Source organism: Leptosomus discolor, chromosome 3, assembly GCF_034619465.1.
Source record: "Leptosomus discolor isolate bLepDis1 chromosome 3, bLepDis1.hap2, whole genome shotgun sequence".
Lineage (NCBI taxonomy): Eukaryota > Metazoa > Chordata > Aves > Leptosomiformes > Leptosomidae > Leptosomus > Leptosomus discolor.
In genome coordinates, this window is record NC_141393.1 from 14012283 (window position 1) to 14036919 (window position 24637).

At 40.1% G+C, this 24637-nt stretch overlaps 1 protein-coding gene across 1 annotated transcript in view; it reads left to right on the forward strand.

Annotated features, from left to right (window-relative positions):
* BEGAIN (brain enriched guanylate kinase associated) overlaps positions 1-24637 on the forward strand; it is a 155313-nt gene that overhangs the window by 23394 nt on the left and 107282 nt on the right. The window contains exon 2 of the mRNA XM_086463104.1: positions 14411-14439. Within this exon, the coding sequence (XP_086319230.1) occupies positions 14411-14439 (29 nt within the window). The remainder of the gene's footprint in view (positions 1-14410; positions 14440-24637) is intronic.

Genomic DNA, 24637 nt, shown 5'->3' on the forward strand with positions numbered 1-24637 from the left:
GTTTCACTCTGAAATAAGCCAATCAGATATTCTAACACCAAAGGGTCAGTTGTCCTTTGCCTATAAAAGCAATATGAGGAAGCCTTTTTCTTCTTGATGAAGACTCTATAATAAACATAATAAAGACCAAACTAACGAGATTCCATGGCACTTAAACAATAATCAGTAGAAATGGATGAGAAATGCTACCTTTGTGTAATTATCACAACTGCCCTACAGAAACATAGCATACATGTGTTCTTTATAACACAGCTCCATATGGGAAGATCAATTTTTGCTAATTCCAAGATTCCTGAGGACTTATTTCGTACAGTTCGTTCTTTGAATTCTTTTGTCTCTTCAGAAAGGCATGGTTGAGGTGGAAAATCCTTTTTAAAAAACATTTGTGAACTCTCCTTATTTTTCAGAAATCCGGAATTTCAGTCCCTTCCAATAAGTTCTGCCTGGCACTAGGTCCTTCCTTCTTCATTCATTAAAAATAGCAGTGCAGCAGCATGAATGTATCCTCTGGGATTCTACATTAGATGCAGAGTCTTGCATCCTGGGCTGGCTTACATCTGTGCAGTCCTTTTGATGTCTCTTGGCACACCACTACAGCTGTACCTCATAGTAGGCATCTGAATTGATTAACACGCTTGCTCCTTTTTTATTTCCCTCCTGCTCTCAGGGCTGCACCCTGAAAGATTTACTGCACTTTGGAGGGGTGAGGCACTCTGTGGATGCTCTGAGGACAATATAATTGCTGAATCAAAATATCCCATGAGAATATGAGCTTTGAACTTTGCTTTCAAGATTTAAATTCTCTATTTCTCAGCATATGTATAACAGATTGTCAGAGAATAATCTCCTAATAAGATGCATGTAGATAGCCAGGGGAAGAGAGAGGAACAGTCCTTTAAAATAGTCTGCTAAAATTCAAACAGTAAATCTTTAGTCCAGCAAGTAATTAAACACATAAATAGTCACGTGAGGTTCACTGGGACTACTCATGCAAACAGTTATAAGTATTTCCACTATTGGGATTCAGTAATGAGAATCTAATTAAACAAAACAAAAATGGTTAGCAACCCAAACTGGGTTGAGTCACTGTTGGAACTGTACTACAGTTACAGAGTAGTGCATTGTTATTCTGGACTGAAGATACAAATCAAAATTCCTTATTTCATTAGTTATGGGTCCTAGTGTTTTATTTTGCAATATCTAGTGGCATTAACATATTTTAGGGACTATCAAAGAGAAGATTCTTAGAGGATCTGTGGTTGCTAGGAGACTGGTACTTCAGTCCTGCAAGTCTTCCACACTGCAAAGAGCAAACTGGCGATAATCAGGTTTTCCTGCCAGACAGCACTCAAACAACTGAAGTTTAAGGCTTATTGTTTAAAAATTGTGGTTTAAACTTAAATTTGTAGAACAGGAAAATTTAAGAGTTCTTTGATTTCTCCAAGTAGGTATTTTATCTTGTATCTATAATATGCCACCCTTAAATCCTTTTTTAATCAATAATACCTTGCGTGTCTGATATCTAGGAACCTGGTTTCAGTGCATTGGCAGGTTTCAGCCGGCGTAGAAACTGCTGAGCTCATTTAAGACAGTTCAGTGAGAGTGCTTTGCCATCCCCAGGCCTGCCATTTCCATTCCCTCACATGCACACAATCTGCACACTGAGCAGCCTCAAAGCAGCACCTTAACCACCTGCGCTTCCCTTCACCTTTGGGGCCTCCCAGCTTACAGCTACAGCAACAGCAAATTGTGTCCATGGCACCTAAACATCTCAGGATGCATACACTCAGTAACAGGGGTGCAATTGTGGAGTTGTGCCACTCTGACTGCATATCCTAATTTTAACTTAATTAAAGGAAATATTCCATATCTTCTAAATCAGGGTGGTTTTGCACAGTGTCTGAGAGGGCACAGTAAGAATCTCAGAAATCACTGAGGGCTATAATTTGGTGATCTTTAAAATTCTGTGTTCTTTATGGCCCAGGAGGTACGCTAAGCACAAGAGCACACTATTTTCAGTGAAATAACACTTGTGATCAGAACAGCATATGAGTTTTGTGTTTTTCTGGATCATTGCCTTTAGTACTGTTTAAATAGGTATATATTACAAAGGTATTGACCTATGACGAACTATGTCTGTTTTCTCATTCATGGCTTTTCAGTTGCTTTGTGTATTGTCACAATATTAAAGCCCAATCTGTAGCCCACTGGAGCCAGCCTTTTCATGGGTTTTGAGTCTGATTCTGTTTAACTGCAAATGCCCTAATTTCTTATTATGCACCAGTAGGATAGTGTTCTGATCTGATCCTTCACTGTCCTCATCTAACACCACAGGCAAACTCTTTTCTCCTTCATGTAACAGTAAAGGTATATGAAAGAAAGTGCCAATGGGAACATAAGGGGCAGGGGAGAGGGAAAAAAGGCAAAATCCTAGCTGAAGGCAAAGTGTGGGGGACCATTATTTCTTTCAGGAAAACTACAGCTTCCCCTAGAGTCTTCTGATAACCTTCTGTTTATTCTGTAATGACTCAAACCTGGTTTGCAATTGTATTTAAGCACTTTATAATTTCAATCTAAAACCTGATACTTCCATGTTGTTATGTGTCCTGAATGTGGTATTTGTCCCCCACTATGTTGAGATTATATAGTAATAGTAACAACGAACATGGCTGAATCATTGACAAATGCAACCTTAACTATCTTCTCTTGCTTGCCTTGACAACTAGACTATTGAATTCCAACAGGATAAAAATCTAAAAATAGCACTGCGTGAAGAAAGACTGCAAGCAAAGCCATCAGATAATACAGGCTCAATGCTCCTGTGAAATGTGACACGTGCAAACGCCAGATGTAATTTTAACAATACAGCTTCCTTTTCCACAAAGGAATCTCCAGAGTCTGATTTGATGTCTCCACAGTAAAGACTAACAATTCCACGTTTTGTGTAGGAGTAAGAACAGACTTCTTTAAACTCGCAGAAAAAAAAACCCTGAGAAGAATGTTAATGCACAGCATGGTGAATATAAAAAGAAAAGACCTCTTACGACCCTGTAGCAATTAAATTGCCATCGAAGTCCAGTGTAGAAGTCACCTTATACTTAAAATTATTACAATGACACAACTGGACTCACCAATGCTGTAACATCGTGGCTTTGCAGAAACCAAAATCATTGCAGCTTAGGAAATATTGCACTTTATTTACTAGACAATATTGGAGTGAGAATCTGGCTGGCTCTTATGCAGGAGAAGCAGGCTAAAGGAGCTTTTCTTGCTTTCATACCCTGCCTAAAACGAGGTGAAGAAAGAGGCAGATTAAGCAGTTAACAAATTAGCTGAAGATTTGGGAGAGTAAGGTTCAAGTCTCTTCTACCTTTTAGCATCACTGTCTGACCTGGGGACTCACTTAAGGAACTCAAGCTCTCTGTGAAACAGCTACCTCTCTAAGCCCTATCTTATTTTACAGATTAATTTGATGGTAATTAATATTCACTATCTTGAGGCTTTCATGAGTTATCCATATAAATATATCTACACGTTATACAGATAAATATTATGAATATATAATGGTCCCTCATCAACTCTTGACCTCCAGGTAGAAAGCAGAAGACACTTTATAGGTTCAACACTTTATAAATTTAACAGTGAAGGACTGAGGCATGCAAATTTTTAAACCTGTTTAACAGATGGGTATTTTGCATGTATCCTAACACCACTGAGGGCTCGAATGTACAGAGCAGGTTTTGCACTGGCGTCTTGTGGTAAAAAGAAAACCAGCATCAACCAGCACTTCTAGGAATATGATCTCTTCTTTTCTTCCCCATACTTAGATTTTCTTGACACATAAGCCAAAGTAGTGACTAGAACCAGTTTGTTTGATTCGAGTAACTTCCTAATTCCCTTCTAGTCTGCTGCTAGAGACTAGGGTTTGGAGATTTTTTTTTTTTAATCTCATCCATAATATTATTAGGAACATCCTATTCCTTTGGTGGAGAGACTGGTTTTGAAGGAGGAAGATCAAAGATGTCCTTAATATTATTCTCCGGCCTCATTCATTTATTGCTTAAGTAAAGTTCTCTTGAACAATTACAGGCACAAATCCAAATGATCTATCATAGGCCATGGCTTTTTATTCACTGGAATAACCATTGTTCCAGAAATAGATATAGCCCCACTGGTATGGCTTTGAAGCACCACACACGTTGGTCGGAAATGGGATAAAAAAATAAGGTGAGTCAATAAACAGATACTGTTTTCCACCGGTACTGTGTGACAGGAGAAGTGAAAGCTTTGAAGTTTGGCTTTCTTTTCAAGGAAATGTCTGTGACATTGTCTGGGTATATCGCTGCACCTTGTTTATTTTACTCTTCCCTGTCCACAGAGAAGTTCATAAGTGACAAAAGGCATGAACACAGAGGTCCTATTTTTAGGCAACTCACTCAGCTCCCCAGCACATTGGTCCCAGGGAAGCAATGGTGCCTTAGGAACTAACTCATGTTGAAGGCAGTAAAGCAGAGAGCAAATCCCATTTGTTGGAATAAATGTTTACGCTGGTTTGTGTTGTCCTTTCTTTGTGGGGGAGCAGTCATAGTCAGAAGAGTCAGAAAGGACCATGGATTGTGTCTAGCCTGTTCCCCCACCCCGAGACAGGAAAGTTGTGTGTAAATCCTTCCAAACTTTATGGGACATCCCACAGCTGTTATGGGAAATCTCCTTGGTACTTAGCTATCTTTGTGATTAAGATAATCCCCTTAACACTTTCTCTAAATCTTTTGGTTTCACTTTGAGCTCATTATTTCCTATTTGATCCACATTGAAGCGATGTGGATGGGCAATCCACAAAGCTAGTGACCAAGATAAGAAAAATAAAAGATGAAGCTCTAAAAGGACCACAGGTGATTACTCCTGTCACCTAGACAGGTGTAGATGTAGTTAGAGCAGAAAATGCATGTTTTTTAACAAACAGAGTTCTGCAAGTGTAGGATGTAGGAATTTTGCAGTTCTACTCCCTCTCTCACTTCTTTCTCCCACTTCCCATTGCCAAAATTCACAAACAAAACATCTCCAGTATGTGGAGACACGTGTAGAGATATAAAGATGCAAAACCAGAAATGCATAGGATCAGCTATGTTAGAATTTGTATACCATTCTGGGTCAGGACGACCCAAGCTTTGGTCCCACTCAGTAAACAGCCATCCTTTTCAACTCAGGAGTCAGCACACCAAGGTATTGCAGTTAGTCCTGGCTGTCTCAGATATCACTTTATATTATCTATTGACAAACAGGAGTTTTTTAAATGCCAACTGCTGCGGCTAAATACTTTAATGTGACGTCTGTAATTACAGTTACCAACGTCTGTAGTATAGACACCCACATAAATATGCTGGCAATATGCAGTCAGTAGTGCCCTGTGTTAGTTTAACAGTCACAGACTCCAGTTAGTCAATTAAACTGCATTTTCCTCTGGCTCCACAGTCTCCACTCACTTACAATATTTACAGTTACACTGTAGCTGGTGGGGTCACACTGGAGTGAAGCTAGCTGGAAGTGAAGTGTACAGAGGGTCAGTTGGACAAGTAGTGTGGCTTCATCTCTATTTTAACCTCTTGAAATTCCTGTGGTATCATATGATATCAAACAACTGTAAAGGAAATAGTTCGTCAATCCATTCTCACAAGACGAAAGTGCTGCTATATCTCTGCATCACAAAGGACACAAAAATACTGCACGTATCTGTCTCTATTTTAGCTGGTCAGACTATCCGGGAAAGGCTTTCCTCTGAATGTGAGAAGTTTGTACAGCTCCTAGCACCACAGATCCTCATTTCTGCTTATGGCTACAAGGATTATTTTAATACAAATAAACACTTTAATCACATTAATTACATGCACAGGTTTAAATCATCTGGTTGAGAAAGAGTACTGAACAATTCAAGTCTGAACTGTCATTTTAAAGCAGGAACCTCTTGTTTTCGATAGTCTTTGTTCAGGTTTCATTGGATGGTTTGATAAGAGACATAGAGAAGAGGTGCAGGTCCTTTTGGGACTGTTTCTTGAGACACACTGTGTCATTTCATGGTAGTTGAGAGTACTGGCTATGATAGAAATCAGCTTGACTCACTGAAACAGACATTTAAGAGCAAACCCTCTAGTGGTATAAACCAGCAAGGCTTGACTTCACTGGAGCTCTGCTAATTTACCCCTGTTGGGAATCTGGCTCTGAGACTTTACAGAGTGAAAATTAAACTAAGGAAGCAAAACAAAGATCCTAAAATATTAGGACATAAAACAGCTTGAGAATGTTATGTTATCCCAAGCATGTGAAAGAGAAGCCTGTAGGTTATAGTTTAAATTTAATTTGTGTTTATTTGATATATGTTCACACACGCCGTATGTGCTGCAGAGGACTTAAAGGTCTATCGTGAGAAAGAGCCCAAGATTTCTTTTTATCTCATTTCTATCGTGGTTATTCCCTAGTCTCTTTAAGCCAAGATTTCAGGGAGGCTGGACCTGGCTAAGGATTTTTAAAAGATTAGTGCTGGAAAGATCTTCAACCATACAGACAGAAAAAGAAAAAAAGATCTAGTATACGCTGAAGGTCAGACAGAAGTTCAGATAACTTAGATGTGGTCCAGTTATTAAAGGGATACTTTGCCGTATTTTTCAGTAAGAAAGATAGTGAACATGGGAATATTTGTAGGATATCTGATTAAGAATGAGGAAGGTTTAACAGAAAATACCATAATTAAGGCTGGATCAAACTGAACCTATTCACCCTGGTGATATCAGGAATCCTGTGGTAATCTCCAGCCCCAAATCCTGATCGATTGTCACATGAAGCGGCAAGCTCAGAAGCAAAGCTTTTCGCTGTGTGCATTGGTTCAAAAGTTCCATTCTAACTGGTAAAGTGAAAATGTAACATGAGGCTTCATGGTCAAGCAAGCTGAGCAATCAAGGATGCAGAGAAGTGGCATAGAACAGAACAGTTTTAGCAAAAGTAACTTTTTGTTAAGAGAACTGATTTCATGCTCAAGGAACGTGTCCTGATCTATCTAGATTTGCATGAGGTAGTTCATAGAGTGCTCAGCTGAGAATTACTGTCTAAAACTGATATAATGGAGAGTAATTCAAGGTTATTAACCTGAATGAAAATTATATATTTTTTTAAATTAGCATATTAATAAGGAAATCTGTCAGGTTGGGAAGAGGTTATCGGAACTTTAGAAGGTTTTGGACATATCTTGTTACAAATACTCGTGAGTCACTGAGTCAATAAAGAGGTTTACCAAAAAGATAAAGAGGTTTGGAGGTATTGACAACAGTTAGGAATCTCATATAAGGACTGTTTTATTTGTAAGCAGAATAATGGAAACAGGATGAAATTTAGCACAATGCCGTCCACGTAAGTACTTCATGTGTGTAGCTTGTCATTTGGAGGCAGCAGCAAAAATGAGATCTAGGTGTACTGTTAGACTATAAAACAGCTATGAGCCTCCAGTGTGATAGAACCACAGGAAATCTAACTCTAAAATGCACTGCAGATATATTTTCTTTAGAGTCACTGAAGCATTTTATTATTATACAAGGTACTGCCAAGGTGTTTTATACACAATTTACGGCTCTGGTCAACCACTTTCAAATCAGATTTAAGTTAATTTGGACTAGATCCAGAGAAGGGATACCAAAATGACTGAGGCAAAGGAGTATAATCTTCTGAGAGCAGTCAAAGAATCATGTCTTGTTTCCCCTCTCAAATAAGACATGTCTTCATAAATGCATATGGAGATTTAAAAACAGGGTGGAAGTAGTAAGCTTTAAACATAAAATTGGTATGAAATCAAGCAGAGATAAACTGGTCATACAAAATTTAAGATGGTTAGAATCACCCTCTGATTCCTATCAGTTTAGTAGTGTTCGGGAGCACACAGGGGAAAAGAAAAAATCTAACTCTTGCACAGTGGAGCCCAGCAGCCTCTGCATGACAGAGTACTGGTATTCTGGAGATATATATATTCAGGTGTGGTGTGAAAATTTTGGGTGTTGAACTTAGTCATCTGCTCTAAGAATTAAAAAGACAATTTATGTACTTCTTTACTGAGTTGGGTGCATTTATGCCTTATCTTTGTTGTATGCAGTTAATCCCAAACATCTGAGCTATTTATTGCCTAATTTTACTGTGGAAGATACTTTCTTTCAACCTAAGAAGTGTCAGAAGTTGGTCCCAGATAGGGAGGGAATGCTGGGAAGATGCAATGATACTCTTCGTGGCATTGGGAGATTTTGTACATCTTAATCAAAGTTACTTGTATCTAAACTGGTTGATGTTTTTCCTCAGGTCAGACAAGCAAAAACCCCACAGCTTAGTGAAACCCTCCCATTCTTTCTAGCATGTGTGTGATGTTCCTCTTTCCAGGGGAAAATGTCCAATGGTCCCAACAGGTTCCTTAGTATTGTAGGGATGTAAGGTGTTAGTCTTTACCTCTTCTGTCTTATTCCCTCAGTGTTAAGCCTCTTCACCTTTTATATATTAACTGGCTTCATATGGTCTGAGAATAGCAGAGGTGTTTTATGGCCCATTGTGTGGAGGTATGCTTGGAGGAGGTGCTTTCCGAACAAAATATTTACTACAGTGGCAACCATGGAGAACTGGACTTAATTTTCTTTGTATCTCCATGACAATTTCCAGCAAGTTTTTTTACAGAAAGATAATTCTTTCATAAACATCTATTAGATACATTCAATACATGAAGCCAAATCAAATGCAGTCAGACATTTCCTCCAGCTCTATTAAAGTTTCTGTATATTAAATTTTAGTCTTTCTTCAGGCATCGCTTCAGCGGTACTTTAAAGCCTATACAAAGAAATCTCTAAAATTTTATTCAGGGTCTAATTAAAGATTGATCCTATCAAGTGATGTAGTCTGTATATTTTAGTAAATCAAATCTTCTACTCTTGTACCCTATAGAAAAAAAAAATAAAATGGCCATAGTGTTTCCTATCAATAAAAATTTAGTACAATCGTGAGCACAAAAGAAATGCTGAAGTGAAATAGTTGTGATTGAAAACATGTGGCAGTTCACAAATAGGTCCTGCACCTGGGTTGGAACAATTCCAAACACAAATACAGGCTGGGTGATGAGTGGATTGAGAGCAGCCCTGCAGAGAAGGACCTGGTGGATGAAAAAACAAACATGAGCCGGCAATGTGCACTCACAGCCCAGAAAGTCAATTGCATCCTGGGCTGCATCAAAAGCAGTGTAGCCAGCAGGTCGAGGGAGCTGATTCTCCCCCTCTGCTCCACTCTGGTGAGACCCCACCTGCAGTGGGGTCCCCACCTGCAGCTTTGGCATCCCCAGTGTAAGAAAGACACAGACCTGCTCAAGTGGGTCCAGAGAAGGGCCATGAAGATGATCAGGGGGCTGGAGCACCTCCCCTGTGAGGACAGGCTGAGAGAGTTGGGGTTGTTCAGCCTGGAGAAGAGAAGGCTCTGGGGAGATCTTATAGCGACCTTCCAGTACTTAAAGGGGGCCTGCAGGAAAGATGGGGAGGGACTCTTGGTCAGGGAGCGTAGTGATAGGATGAGGCGTAACGTTTTCAAACTGAAAGAGGGGAGATTTAGCTTAGACATTAGGAAGAAATTCTTCACTGTGAGGGTGGTGAGATGCTGGAAGAGGTTGCCCAGAAAAGCTGTGGCTGCCCCCTCCCTGGCAGTGTTCAAGGCCAGGTTGGATGGGGCTTTGAGCAACCTGGTCTAGTGGAAGGTGTCCCTGCCCATGGCGGGGGGGTTGGAGCTAGATGATCTTCAAGGTTCCTTCCAACCCAAACGATTCTGTGACTCTATGATGAAATGTGCCAGAAGTCCAGATGACTTTGTTTGTGAGTGAACTCTCATTTACAGCTTTCCTCACCATAGAAATAACAGTAACTCCCACAATACTAAACACGTCAGAGTAATAACAGACTGAATGAGTGGTAGTAAATTCCTGCTACTTTTTCTTTCCTCATACATTTGGCAGCAGCTAACCAGCATGGCAATCCAAAGTCCACTGAACTCAATGGGAAGACTGGTGAGCACTGAGCCAGGCTCTGGGTCCTGGCTGTCCGTCTAAAATGAAACATCCCTTTCCAAGAAAACAAAAAATACTAAGGAAAAAAAAAATTCACCTCCAGGGTATTCCTCCTTTTTCACACATACATTGGGAAAATGAAGAAGGATGAAAATTGACCTCAAGATCTTAGGGGAAGGAAATTTCATTAGACATCTGGAAGATCTGAAATGTCATGATTACTTTTCCTTCAGAAAGTGATAATACAATAAAGGAAATAAATCATAAACACAGTATTTTATCAATGCAGTCACCATGTGAATTGAATAGAATGACAGATAGACCATCAGCATGACTTTTTATTTTATTTTAAAAGGTATTTGTTCAATAATCACCACTACAGACACCGAGCATGTAACAAAAAATCGAAGGTTTGGATCACTATATTAAGTTTTATGTATGTCAATGACTAAAAATGTTCTGCCATTGTCTTGAGGTTGTTTGACTCATTAATCAAACATAGGGAGATGAAAAATCAGAGAATCACAGTATTTTTTATTCGCTCTGCTGACTTGAAACAACTCAGACGTTGTCATGCTCTCTGCAAAACAGTAACCATAATCCAAAGGGAAAAAAAGCCACAGGAAAATTTCCTGGGGTTTCCATTAACAGCATCCCTGATTTCATTCAAGCCAGCAAATGACTTTGTTCTCAAAGAATATCAAAGAATATCAACTTGTGATCTAGAATAAGTGGAAGGGGTGGGGGGTGATGATTTAAAAAAAAAGACAACTGATTTGCCTTTTGAATACCTGCTCCAAAATGGACTTCTAAATGCTCAGAATGCAGAAAAGGAGTCTTGACAGTTGTTCTGTCTATTACACTTGTTTTCTTCAAATACTTGGAAACAAGTCAAGTTTCTACCAGTCCTCTTAGACATTGTCTGAAAGTGCTTCCAAGCAAAGTTGCCACACCAACTACCTCTGTAAAAAGGAAAATCTTCAAACCAGTCTCAGTATTTTAAGTAGGAGAGTGTATATGGAAATGTAGGATATTGAAATACCAAAGCCAACCTTTTTCTTAAAAGCAAAAATTGTTATTTTTAGGATTATTTAATTAATTCTTTAGTCACACTGCATCAATATTGTTTTAAAAACCACAGGTATTCAAATCACATATGATATTTCCGCAATTACTGATCTTAATTAGAAGTATTTTATTTAAAGAAAAGAATGACACAGCATCAATCAGTTCAGGCATCAAGAAGAGCCTGAAATGAATCAACCCACTAGCAAGCAGCAACTTATAAATGACATACCATAAAGGACATTCTTATATCAACCTTTACTTCAGTCTTTCTGCTCAAAATAGGTCCCACAAGACTTTCAGGACAAAATTGGCCCTAAAAGTGGCCAATTCAAAGCTGTTAAGAATATATTTTAAAATCAGTTCAGTAGGATATTTCAGATGAGAGCCTTCATAGAGAGCAGTGGGAGGATGATGTAACCTCTAAACTTCCAGAGGCTTTATCAATGGCAGAGATCTGGCTAGGAAATAGTAATTTTGCCTTAGCAAAAATGTCATGTTGTAAAAACAGAGCTGTTTCAGAAAAACACAGACATTTAAAACAGTTTTGAGTTGCTAAGGCTTTTATGGGGGAGAAAATAAATTAAGAAGAAAATCAAAAAAGGAAGAAGAAGAAAATCAAAAAAGGAAGAAGAAGAAAAAGAAAAGGGAAAAAAGGATGAAAATGGGAACTTCCTAAGGAATACAATTATCTGAAAAAAATAAATAGTTTGGAATAAAGCTACATTTCTACAGATGCTCCTATCTTGATTTGCATCATCTCAAGTTCTTATATGTTCATTTGACTCTCTAGCCTGAAAGCTAAGGCATTCCCCTGAAGAACAAGCAGACTCTAGTCCTTTCATGTGCTCCTGTTTATTTACTAGAAGTGGATCCCCATCAAAAGAAGTAACAGTGTTGCAGTGCTGCAGCCCAGAAAGGGCTCTAACCTAGGTCAGAGCCTCTTCGTTGAGGAGGATTAAGCTGAACTCGTTGCTCCCACATGAGAGAGGAGCTCTCTCTTCATTGCACAGGCTGTCAGGGAAAGGCAGAGGAGAACACCCCTGACGGTCCAAAGGAAAATTGGCCTTGTTACATTGAATGAGCAGCTTTTACTGTAAGGAGGTAAAAAAAACCCAAACCCTACCATTAAAAAATAAAAAAAAGACAAAAAAGAAGGTGAACAGTTCATATGGAAGTCATCACAGCTTAGTTTAGTTTTCTAGACTGTTTTGGTGTCAGGCATTTGCTGTGCTTTTTCTCCCCACTAATTTCCTGTCGCGATTGGCAGCCAGTGACTCACCTGCATTCACAGATGAGTATAGCCAAAAAGCCAGCCTACAGCTCCTGTTCCCCATCCTGCTCTTTAATCACACACAACAACCCCCACCCCGACTCAGTGAGTACAGCAATATTCAAAGCACTAGGCAAAAGCAAGGCCAGGCAGCTTCCCCTTATGCCTGTAGATATTGCCATAATAGAAGGACTGAAATCAGATATTCTAAGTACTCTGTCTTCATGAGTGATTCCCACAGTTCAAGGCAAAGCAATAGTGAGTGACCCTGGAGAAAACTATGTCCAGTCTCCCAAAGTGACAGGAGCATGATGATTAGGACAGTTTTTGAGACTTCATCTCTGGTAAACCAAAGTGGCAAGTCCATGGGGTTGCCAGTATCTTCCCATGTCCAGGGAGAAAGCCTCTGTGGTTCATTCTCCAGTCAGAAATATTTAAACTATTTCCTGCGTGCTACAGAATACGTGTGGATTCAATGGAGAGATATAAATTAGAGAAAGCAATTACAGGTTCCTAAGTTAGATTTTTAATCCCAAAATCTGGGATTTATCACGGGCAACCCTGTGCTTCCAACAGACATGCAGGGACCACGTAAACATGTATTACATCTGTTACTGGGAAGCTGAGGAGGGCTTTTCCTGCAGCTGGCTTCTTGCGTATCAAGTTATGGTGAATGCCTAAAATCTTTAATGTATGTCATCAGAAATTACCATGCAAACACCAGTCTGACTGACAACTTATCTAATGGGCAAACCAAAAGTAAATGAGAGGAAGGGAAGATGAGTGACCCAGTGAAGAACCAAAAATTTGTCATTTGGGATGTTTTATTAGGCAGTTTGACAAATCTGATGGCTGATTAAATTATTTCCCAATTTTTTATCTTTAATTTCTTTCATACTCAAATATGATTGTTAGCCATTAATCAGTAAGGTTTAAAGCATTCGTGATTAATGGGCAATGCCTTCAATATAAATAAGGGACTCTGTGATGCTGGGATTTATCTGACTCTAGAGACTGCAAGATTGCTCCAAGTGCTCATTCCTTAGTTACAATAAAGTGGAACAAAGAGGACTGATGAGATTCTGTGCCAGTGGTATAAAATGAAATGGGAACAGCTATTAAGGATCTGAGCAAGACAATTATGAAAAAGAAACCAAAGGGTTAACAAGACTGTGCTTTTGATATAAGTAATGTCAGACAGATTAATGAATCTCCATGCTATAGCTAAGTAGAGATTTGCAGCATCTATAAAGTAAAAAGAAATCAGACAGATTAATGAAATGACCACCTACGGCTCTGCCGGGATGTAAAGATTCAGGGCTGTAGGAGTGCCGAGCCGGTGTCAAAGGGTTAATGGGAGCCTGGCTGCAGCGGCAGGCAGAGGGACCTCAGGAGTTACCAGAGTTGCGAGCTACAGCCCGGGTAAGTAGCAGTGAAAGGGTTAACGAAAAGCCTCCATGTATTGAGATGCTAATTGTCAAGATAGTGTATTACTTGAGGAAAGTAATTTGATTACTCGAAACTCCCACTCAGGAGGCAAGCTTGTGTCCCTTCCATCTGTCGAGCTCCGTGAAAGATGACGAATTGAACTCAAAATTCACGTGTGATGAAGTCACTATCATTCCTCAGCCAGCGGAGCACTGCTGCCATGCCCACCGTGTGGAGGGGAGCACCACATTTCAACTTTTCCTCCGAAACCCGGGAGGCACAGTAACCTGTTACTTGCTGCTGCTTGCTTTTTTTTTTTTCCTCCCCATTTTCTGCCTCAGCGCTACAACTGAGTCATTCTGTTGCCCATGGCTCGTGGGTATACAGTGCTCCTGCAGCGTTCTGCGTTATTCCCCAGTTCATCTGTCAATGTTATTTTCGGCTAATGCAGATGTGGGGTTCGCTTACCGTCGCTTTGTAGACACTTGTCGAAAACCATTTGGAAAGCCTTAACTATGCATAAATCTGCAGAGTGAATGTTTTCTTTCATTCACTTGCTCCTATTATTTGATTTCTTGTAGGCCTCTGCGGCAGAGATGGAGAAAATAAGGTAAGTGAGACAGTTTATTTACATCTCATTATAGAGAAGAAATGTTCTGTTGCACAATGGATGATACAGGCTCTTGGAAAACATTTTGCTTAATACGATCAGTGTAAAAGACTGGATTGCATGATGATGCAAGGGAAGCTGTGTTTTAGAGACAAAAGAAAAGGAATGTGGTTATTCTAGTAAATCTGTTTTACAGGGATGTCAGTTCAGAAAGGATGTTTTACATGCAAACATGCTTTATTGCCAGATGCAGAGGATATTTGATTATATAAATGTTGTAGTCACTTGTCCATTTACTGCAAGAGCCTGCCATTCCATTTAATGAGGAAAGTGGATCAATAATTCATGAAAAAGCTGAACAAAATATAGGCTTGACTTCAAAGCATCTAATTACTGTGGTTTGTTTCAATATAATGCCGTAGCATTGCTGTTCGATTTTTGTTTTATATTGTATACCAGCCAGATAAATCTTGTCTCCTCTGTGTTTAAAATGTTGTCATACTGTACCAGTTTCTCAGCATATCTCTCTGCTTTAAGCAAAAGGGAGATGGCTTTTATAAACATAAGTTTTCCATCTCGTGTCTGAGTGCAAGTCTGCTTTGGGGGATATTGCTTTTGTGTATGTTGTTAAGAAAGAAAAAGAAAGAAGAAAGCATTCTAGCCCTTTTTAAAAAATAAACTTAAAACCCAATAAAATCCTGTCTATTAATAACATCCCTAGGTATTATCAAAATGATAGGTAAAAGCTGAACTTTTTACTACCCCTTAAGTACTTTATGGATCTTATTTAACAACCTAAAACACTGGCCGTGCTCTTATTTGGTTTTATTGGACAAGACCAAATTCCTTCTCTGAACCTGGTGACTCAGTTTCATTAGTGACAACTGTTGTCCAAGCACAACTTTTTAGATTCCTTGAGTTTCGAATGGCTAACCTGAGTTACTAGAAATGCAGAAAAGTTCTAAAATTCTGGAATTAACTGGGGAAGAAGTGGCAAATGTGAAGGAACACAGGTTTGACTGAGTGTTTAATGAATCCTGGGCTGGAAACAAAATCCTGTTTTTCATTTGAGAAGGAGGAGGTTAAGTATCTTACAGTGGACTTGAAGATGCATGTCTGAAAGTTTCTAATAGAATTTATGTATAAAGTGCTTCAGTTGTACATATTTCTTAGTGTCTCATGATGACGAAAGTATTATAACTTTTGAGCTAAAAGAAAAACCCTGTGCAAGGTATTATGGTTTTGCATGTATATAATCACTATAATGTTAAAGCTGTGAGTTTTTCCTGAGTAATGACTGAGAAAGCACGTTGGTATGTGATCCTGCATTTAGTAAGATTTCCAAACAAGAACACTTATGGTATACACACACTCATGTCATTAATTTCTCTCTTAGAAGACGTGAACAAATATTTGTTTACATGTTTGCTTGATAAGCGTGGGTGTACAAACGCAGTACAGTACTTCTAATACTTTCCTGAGCGTGGCTTCGCCTCTGCTTTTAGTAAACAGGCTCTTGCCACATTTGCCATAATAGGCTGCAGAGCCCAGGAGAATGAGCTCAAGAATGTATTGAAAAAAAAAAAAGAATTTTCCATGACAAGAGTAAACAACCATAAAGCTCCATTTTCCTAGCACCCTAGCTTTGCAGCTGTCAGGCAGGCAGCAGTCCGTACCTCGGTACTCCCTGAGCACTGTATAGATGGAAAAGCCCATACTGCCCTGCTGAAGGAAGTGGAAGTTTAGCTATTAAGTTCAAGAAGAGAAGGGTCAGGCTGTGTCAGGACTTTGTTAATGAAGTTTTCTGTTTACCATTCTTGTCTGTAAGAGTTGCTTCTGATGGATGTTCATCCCTATCACCCAAGCCGATGCAAGGCCAGTGCAAGGGCTCCCTGTGCTCCCGAGTGGAGCAGCGAGCCAGGCTGGGGGAGCTTTGGCAGGACCCAGTACAGAAGCTGTGCTGCTCCATCCCAAACTTTTCCAGGGTCCCTGTCTGTAGTCATTGTCTTGGACGCAAACTGACAGAACCCTCAGCAGTTTAAGGAAACAGTAATCAAATCTGGAGTCATTATTTTAAATACCCGGTGAACCCACAGACCTTAAAGAATTAGATTTTTCCTAAACCTATCCAATTCTGGCAACCAGGTAAAAAACAAATTACCTTGTCTTTTAAGCATTCAGAGAAGCCATGAAGAGAGATAGACTGAAGCCAGGGGAAAGAAAGAAACAAGAGGGAAAAGTGCTGGCCAGGAGGAAAGAGGTATTTTTTGTTACATGTAGAAACCAGTGTAACATCACAGGAAAAGCGATTCTCACATGACACTTAAATTTGTTTCGCTCTATGCCCTGGGCCCAGCTCCTTCCTCACTTTCTTTTTGCAACCAGTTGAGGATGTAGCATCCCACATCTTCTGGGACAGCATTGACCCAAGGACTGGGGTGTGCAGCTGGGATGCACAGAAGGTACGAGGATCCTGCAAGAGAGGGAGGAGAAAGGGCTCTGGAATTAGGAAAAAAGAAACAAACCAAAGCCTTGTTGGAGAAACAGGAGAAGAGCAAGGTGGATACCCATAGGACAACCTACACAGCCAGGCTGAAAACCCTCAGGATTAGAGAAATCCAGGTTTGCATTCCACAATGCACTTCAAGAAAGTCTTTTAAATACAAAGAACAGGTGCAGAGAATCACACTTTTCAGAGGAGCTGTTCCACACTGACAATACTTGGGAGACCACAGGGCCAAATATTTTAAGAAGGCAGCTCTGGAAATCTTTGGGTGAGCTTTGCACATTGTCCAGCCCAATGCATCTGAGCACCCCCAAGGACTGCAGTGGTCAGGCCCCTTCAGACAGAGGGGCAAATGCCAGAGTCCGCAAAATTGATGATGACCCATGCTTTATTCAGACTGGAATTCACTGACCCAGGGCAACACAAAAAATGGTGCAGCAAACTAATACACCTTAGTGTTACATTCCTTCACTCAGAATGTAGCTGGAAAGATGCAATTCATCTCACGTAACACAGTGACAATTCCCCTTGCAGATCAAGGAATTGCTATGATTTGCAATGTCACATCCTGTCCTTTTCAGCAGGGGCTTGCCATGACAGTATTACAGGTGGAAGGAGCAGTAGGAAGCAGAGGTAGGAGGTTATCAGTATTTCGCCTGGCACAGGGACAACTTTCTCTAGAAGTGGAAATATGATATTTTGTGCTAAAATGTTGACTAGAAGAAACAGTTACTGCAATGAAGTCTTCACACTGTGAACAACTCTTAGCAGTACATAGTGTTTATAACATCTCAAGGTACCAATATATTAGGCAGGAAGTAAGGCCAACCACTAATCACAAGCCTCTTGAGGATCTGCACTTATGTAGGTTGGCTGTGTATGGTTATACAGTCACTTTAAACATTAATTACTTCTGACTACAACCTTTTAAATACAGTTTTTTGGATCTGATTTTTTTCATGTCTATAAACAAGGACTGAAAATCTTAGTTAAAGTAATTTTCAAATATACCTATACTGTCTTGTTTTGACTCTTAGTGGTGTACTATCTTTGGTCCATATATTCAAGAGGAGCACATACCTTTCAAGTCTGAGGCCTTGAAGATCTGTGGTGGCTGGCACACAAAATTGCAAGTACTGAGGAAACTACTTCTTTAAGTCAGATTGAATCCATATCATGGCTAGACATGCAAACGAAAGACCAGTTCCAATGCAACTCCTGTACAAACTTCTGGTAGCTTTTTCTTTGCTTCCATTTAATCCTGCTTGAAATACAGGTTATAACATTCAACATTCCAAGTGAAAACACTGTAAAGTTTGGCATAAGAGACCTCCAGATACATTTTTGTACACAAATACTGACCAGATTCTCAATGTTTCTTACACTGAAGAGTGTCTCACTCCACAGGAAATGCCAGTTAAGGTGATAGATACTGTTCAATAAAAGCTTTCTCTTTTTTTTAAATACACTCCTAAAATTTCAGTGACAATTCAGAAACTCTGTAAATCAATATTCTGAGTTCTAACCTTTCAAGATGCACAATAGGTTTAACTGTGTATCTAAAAGCACATAAAATAGGACACATCATCACCACCATCAAACCCAGGCTCACATAATTAGTACTTGTAAGAAGGCTGACTTTCTAGATTGCAATGTAACCATGGTATTCACCAACTGAGGGTTAATTTGTTTTGGTAGCATCAGTAGTGGCATTTTACTAATCATCCAGGAATCTCTGATAAAAGTTATCCATGTTTTAAGGAACCTGTGAGGCAACATCTTCAGTTCATTGTAGTCCTTGTTTCAGAACATATGAAAATGAAGTGATTTGTTTTGCACACACAGCTGGTACTAAGTCAGCAGCTCAATCCAAGTCTCTTGAATTTTCAGACTTGGACTTTTCTCAAGCATGTTTGAGTTCATCCGCGGTAAGGAAGGAATATCAGTCTCTTCAAAAGGAATATCAAAGGAACATGCAGTTCTAGAGAAAAGCTTCTGCAGTATTTTAGTGAAAATGTGAATACCTTCCTAAATGCCCACTAGATCATGCTGCCTTCCTTGCACTTGGTATAAATATAGCCCTCTTCATATGCTAATGAACACACTGCAGTTTCCTGGCATCCCCACCTTGTCCTTGTTCCTTCTCTCAGCCTGTATCTACATTAATTTTACCATAGTCACTTGAACACAAGGAGAGGATTTTTTTTCCAGAAAGTTAACGAACAAACATGGTTCACTTCACCCTAAGTCTTGTCTTCGCATTCACAGTTGATACGCTGGGAGCCACTGCCTCATACAGAGGCACAATGCCACAGGACAGCAGCAGGGCTGTGAAAGCAGCAGCTCCAGCATCCGCTCAGCAGTGTCTGCAGGCTTTCACTGGTGCTAGGACTTGAAACCCCAGCAAAGGCAAAGAAATAGCACAGGGCAAGCTCAGAAAAAATAGAGCATAGGGAAGTGCTGGCATGAAAGGGCCACGAGTTTGGGGTCATTAGAGGTATGGTAGAAAAGTCACCTAGCTGGGTAAACGTTGGGCCTGTTTCGAAAGAGGAAGGAAAAAGAGGAAAAGGAAAACAGAGCTGCCTAACTTAAATTCATACAGGTAAAGTAGGTTTTCATTTTTCTCTGCTTTGCAAGGTTTTCATCTCCCAGGCAGTCCCAGCAGCAGTGACAGCCCTGCAGTGCTCTTTTCAACACATCTGGTTTGTTCATGCTGCCATCCAAGGTGTGACTGCAGCACGACTAAACCACACATCTCTCCCCCTCAAGACTGCACTCAGCTTAAGTTTGGTGGTTGTTAACCACAGCAATGGGAGCAATGGACACATAAGGATATATTCACAGCCCCCAGGGGAAGTATAGCCCTGGAGCTGGGATCAGTTGGGATGCAGAGCCATGCTGATCTACCTATACTAGCACCTCTGAGAATTTTATTACTGCTGTCAGGGACACAGTATGCTTGTGTAGCTCATACTAAAGTCCATCACACTTCATTTCCACTATTACTGTTACCTGTGCTAGTCAGTCAAATCAGGCCTGCCTCAGCTGAGGCAGGAGGGTTACTGTTATGTTGTCCTACAGCCCTGTGCCCTGAACTGCTGTCTGCTGCTTGGAAGAATCATCTAAAAGGCAGTGATACTGCTGTGGAAGGAATCATCTCCAGTCACCTAGCTGTAACAACTGTTGTGTTATAGTATCTTTTAGTTCTACATAAATAGAGTGGAGTAAAAGTGTCCAGCAAACAAGAAACATGACAAGAACAGAGGGCAGAACAGATTCAAGTTGAATGAAAACATGTATAGCTGCGTAAAGTGGCCTGCAGGGACAAGTGGGAGCTGAGCAAACATCTGAAGAGACCAAGGAAGTAAGTAGGAGGAGATGAGCCATGCCATCAACAGGGAGCTGCAGTGAGTCATGGGGAAGAGGCTGGACCTATAGGATACCAAACTCACAAATAATGCTCTGCCTACCCCTTTCTTGTAGGGCAAAGCGCGTCACTGAGCAATACTATAAGCTGCTCAGGAAAATAAGGAGGGAGCATCTTGGACAAGCATTTAAGAAAGAGAAAAGGTCCATTTCTTAGAGTGTGGTTAGTTCAGAACTTTGTAGCTTAGGGAGTAGAGTTCCCTGAACAGTTTCCTTTTTTGTTGTTTGGTTCCCCCCTGCTAAAGATGCAATTGTCTTTGATGGTGAGAAAATTCAAAGGTGGGAATATTGGATGCTCTTTGCATCACCTTTATTGCTAATAGCAACCAGGCTTCAGTTTATGTAAGCTCTCTGACCAAAGCTATCACGGGATATGCGCTGAACAGTGAAAGCAGTGACTTACAAAGCAAACAGTGGCAACAACTGCAGCAGTAACAAAACAATCTTGTAAGCCGAAAAGTATAAGAGGTTCCAAGCTGCAAACCCCAGATGGTTCAAGGACAGTATGGTTTGTGAACCACACTTGAGCGTGCTCTGTGGTGAAATCAAGTACAATTTGAATGCTGGCTGCTGCTACAGTGTACAAACTAATGAAAGGAAGGAGATAACTTGTCTGAAACACTTTATTACAGGCTTTTGCAATTGCCAGCTTTGCTGCTGCTGGCATGGCTTAGGCAATTTAATTTACCAATCAATTCCTGATTTACACACAAGTGACTTTAGAATGCTTTCAAATAAAATCTCTGTATCACCACATTTGATTCAATGCTTTTTCAAAACCAAAAGTCTGAAACATATCAAAAGTATTAAGCTTTTCACATTAAAAATAATTGAAGGGGCTGAATTGTCTTAATGTTTTAGTGGTGACCTAGAGCCAGCTTAGCATGAAGCACAATGTGCTGAAAAATAGGCAGTAGATAGTTAGCTACAATCATGCTTTTTGGGATTCATGAATATGAGGGTTGTATAGTTTACAGAGCCCTCGAGCAGGACAGCAGGATTGTAAGTTCCTGTAGCTCCTTGCTGGATTTCTCTCATGTGTGTGACCATCCTACTGCTCACGTGAACTGCAGAACTCTTGTTATTCAACTCTTTCAGGAGTAACAAGATCCATCTCATTGAACAGTGCAGAGAGTCACTGCTCATTACTTCGTTTGTAGTAAAGTTTGCACTGGGATAGAAGGGCCTTCATGTCATATGCAGTTATATTGCTTCTTAGAGCATGACTTTCTTCACATATGCGTTTGCAAAGCTCTGAAAAGCATTGAGAAACCTAGCCTTCATCCTGAACTTACTGAACTGTCACCGTGTCAGCAAAAAGATCACTGAGAAGTTGTGTGTGAGAACATACACACACCTCATGCAGTGGACTTGTGTCTGGGAGGGCAAAGGGCATTTGGGAAGAATATTGTTGGCAAGGCAGTTGTTGACTGACTTATGTGGCATCCTAAGACATTGTGACTACACATGCTATTTGAGCTGTTGAGGGCAAAATTCAAATTTTGACCACCTCCCCTTGATTTTGCCCATCTTTAAAAGAAGGAAGAGGAAGAGGAGGAGGGTGTCCTAGAAGAAAAGAAGAGCTTTACACTTTTTTCTGGAAGCCATTTTGCTCTGCAGGGAGTCTCTGCTGTGTTACAAAGACCCTCGTGTTCATAAGAAACTCTCATGACTCAACAGTGCCAAACTGCTGCCCTCTGTTCAACAAGACCAAGTTTCATACCCATGTCAGAGCAAAGGGCCTTAACTTTGAACTTATGTTTCTGCTAGTTGTAACTGCCATTTAGACAAGAGGATCAGTTTAAGAAGCTGCCCTATTTTTAAGGCCTTCCTAGAGCTATACTGGAATTCCCAGCAATGAATGGCATCTTAACCTTTTCCCTTGCCATCACTCAATAGCTCATTCTTGCAGTAGGCAGCTTGAAGAGATAAGCAATAAGCACTCCTCTTTTCTGTGCATTTCTGTTTAAAAAGTGTTAAATGTTTGTGCTGATGTTTAATTCAGGGATGCTGGCTTAACCAAAGTACTTCACAAATTAACATAGTTTTCAATGCTTCACATGTACAGAGTAGCCTACAGAAAGAAAAAGAAATTATCTGTATATCAGTGTAATTTGTCTTACTGCCAAGAAGTCCTACAGACATAGGTGATTGAAGTGATATTCAAATAGCACTAAATGCATGGCAAATAACTTTGCATAGGCATATTTAAGTTTGTAACTGCTGGGTCACTTGCACTTTGAGATATTATTTCCTCATGGTATGAATCCTATCTCTGTCCTGTAACAAGGAAGTAGTATATCCAGGAAGTTAATCAGAAACAGTCCAGACAAATTGTACCAAATATATTCCAAGACTTAATGCAGATCCATGAGTGGCTGAAAAATAAATGTTTTGCAGCTCTACCCAATATTCTTAACTCAGTGAGGAACCAGTAACAAAGTACATTCATGGAGAAAGGCACATCCTTCATGATGGGGAAAGTGCTGTTTTCTATAGGAAAATAAAGATTTTTAGACTGCATACAAACAATCTATGGGGCTGAAACTGTCGTATTTGAAATAAAAAAATAGTTTTATGCTTAGTTTTGACTCTCAGCTTGTGAATAATAATTATAATTTTATTTGTATTTGCATTCTGATTTAGATTGATGAGAGGCCAACAATTAAAGAGTGAAAGATCAAGTAAGTCAAATAGTCTGAAGGTTGGATAAAAATTAGAAACCCAGCAAACTAGCCCAAAGCAATGCAAGTAGAGTGATGAAAGACAGAGCAGCAGTGATACTAAAGTAAAATACTTGGAAAGAAATAGCATAGCTCAACACACAGGAAAATTTGATTGTCCTAGTCAAACAGAGCAAGAAGTTTTAACACAAGTCCAAACGGGCCTTCAGTCCAGTGCTAAATTCATAGATAGGCTCTTGCTAAAAGGGATGCATGACTGGCCTGGCTTATTTTTGTACAAATCAGCACAGCAGCTGGCCCTAGTACCTCTGCCCTGCCATCTCCTTGCAGCCTTGCAAGCACAGTGCCAGGCAGAGCCATGTCAGGAAGAGCCTGGTTTCTCAACCCACATCAGCAGCGCGACCCTGCCAAACCTGAGTGTCAGCAGTTCCACTCCATTTCTGACCCCTCACAAGCCTTTAGGAAGAGCAAATCTTCCTGGCTTATCCCTGTCCTTACTGTACCAATGCCACCAAGTGCAACAGCCTGAGAGGCAGGCTTCTGAGTAGATTTTCGACCCGTGCTTTGAAATGTAGTCTAGTGTAACCCAGTTAGGCCTAGTCTTTTCTCTGGAACCCCTGGATATCCGGTAAGCTTGCAGGGGTGGAGAGGCAGGGGTGAAGAGGGCTGAGAGGAATTCCCGTTATCCACTTTGCTTCCATTTTCCACTTGTGGAAGGCAAAGCAGTACCCTTGCCCTGCAGCTAGAACTGCAGTAGTAGATGCCGGAGCCCCCTTGCTAAAATGATATTCCCAGTTGTGGAGTCTCCTGAAGCATGTTTTCATGTTTCTTTGGTCCTGCTTTATTTCTTCACAAGATGCCACCAGTTTGTGTCTTGTCTTTATATCAAACGTTGTTTATTAAACTTTTTCATTACTGGAGGAACCAAAAGCAGGAAGGCTGCAGGAGATATACAGTCCTCCCCAGTCCGATGTGAAAGAAGGACCAAATTCAAGGGTCTTGGCTTTTCCATGAGGAAGGTTAATTAGCCCTTCGTATAACTCAAGGGGTAGCTGTGGCAACAGAGCACATGGTCAGGAGAGGGAAGAAATGAGTCATAGACAGAGAAGACTGACATGAGTTTCTTTGGACAAAATTTAGCTGATGTAACCTCCTTCTGAATCTACAAGAGAAATCACAACCTAAAGTAATGAAAAATAATTATTCAGAAATGAAAAGTACATGAAATTATAGCACCAAACACATAGTCTGTTAATAAATGTCAGTTTAGAGGAGTAAAGCCATCTTGTCTACTGCATATGATACAAAAAGTTCTAGATAATAGGTAACTTCCAACAACAGGAACATTTTTTTTCCTCCACCCTGAAAAAGCTGCTGATGCAGATTTTTACAGTAACTGTAGACTTCAACTTGCTTTCCTTTAACTGTGTTATGCTTTCTAATTTGACAAAGCCTCAGCAGATTCAGTTACTAGAACTGACGAGTTTCACACGCTGTGAGCTTCTGGAGAGATTTCTTTACAAATCAGGACTGAATATCATCTAAATGTAAAATAAAATACCTCTGAGAGAGATGTCCCATT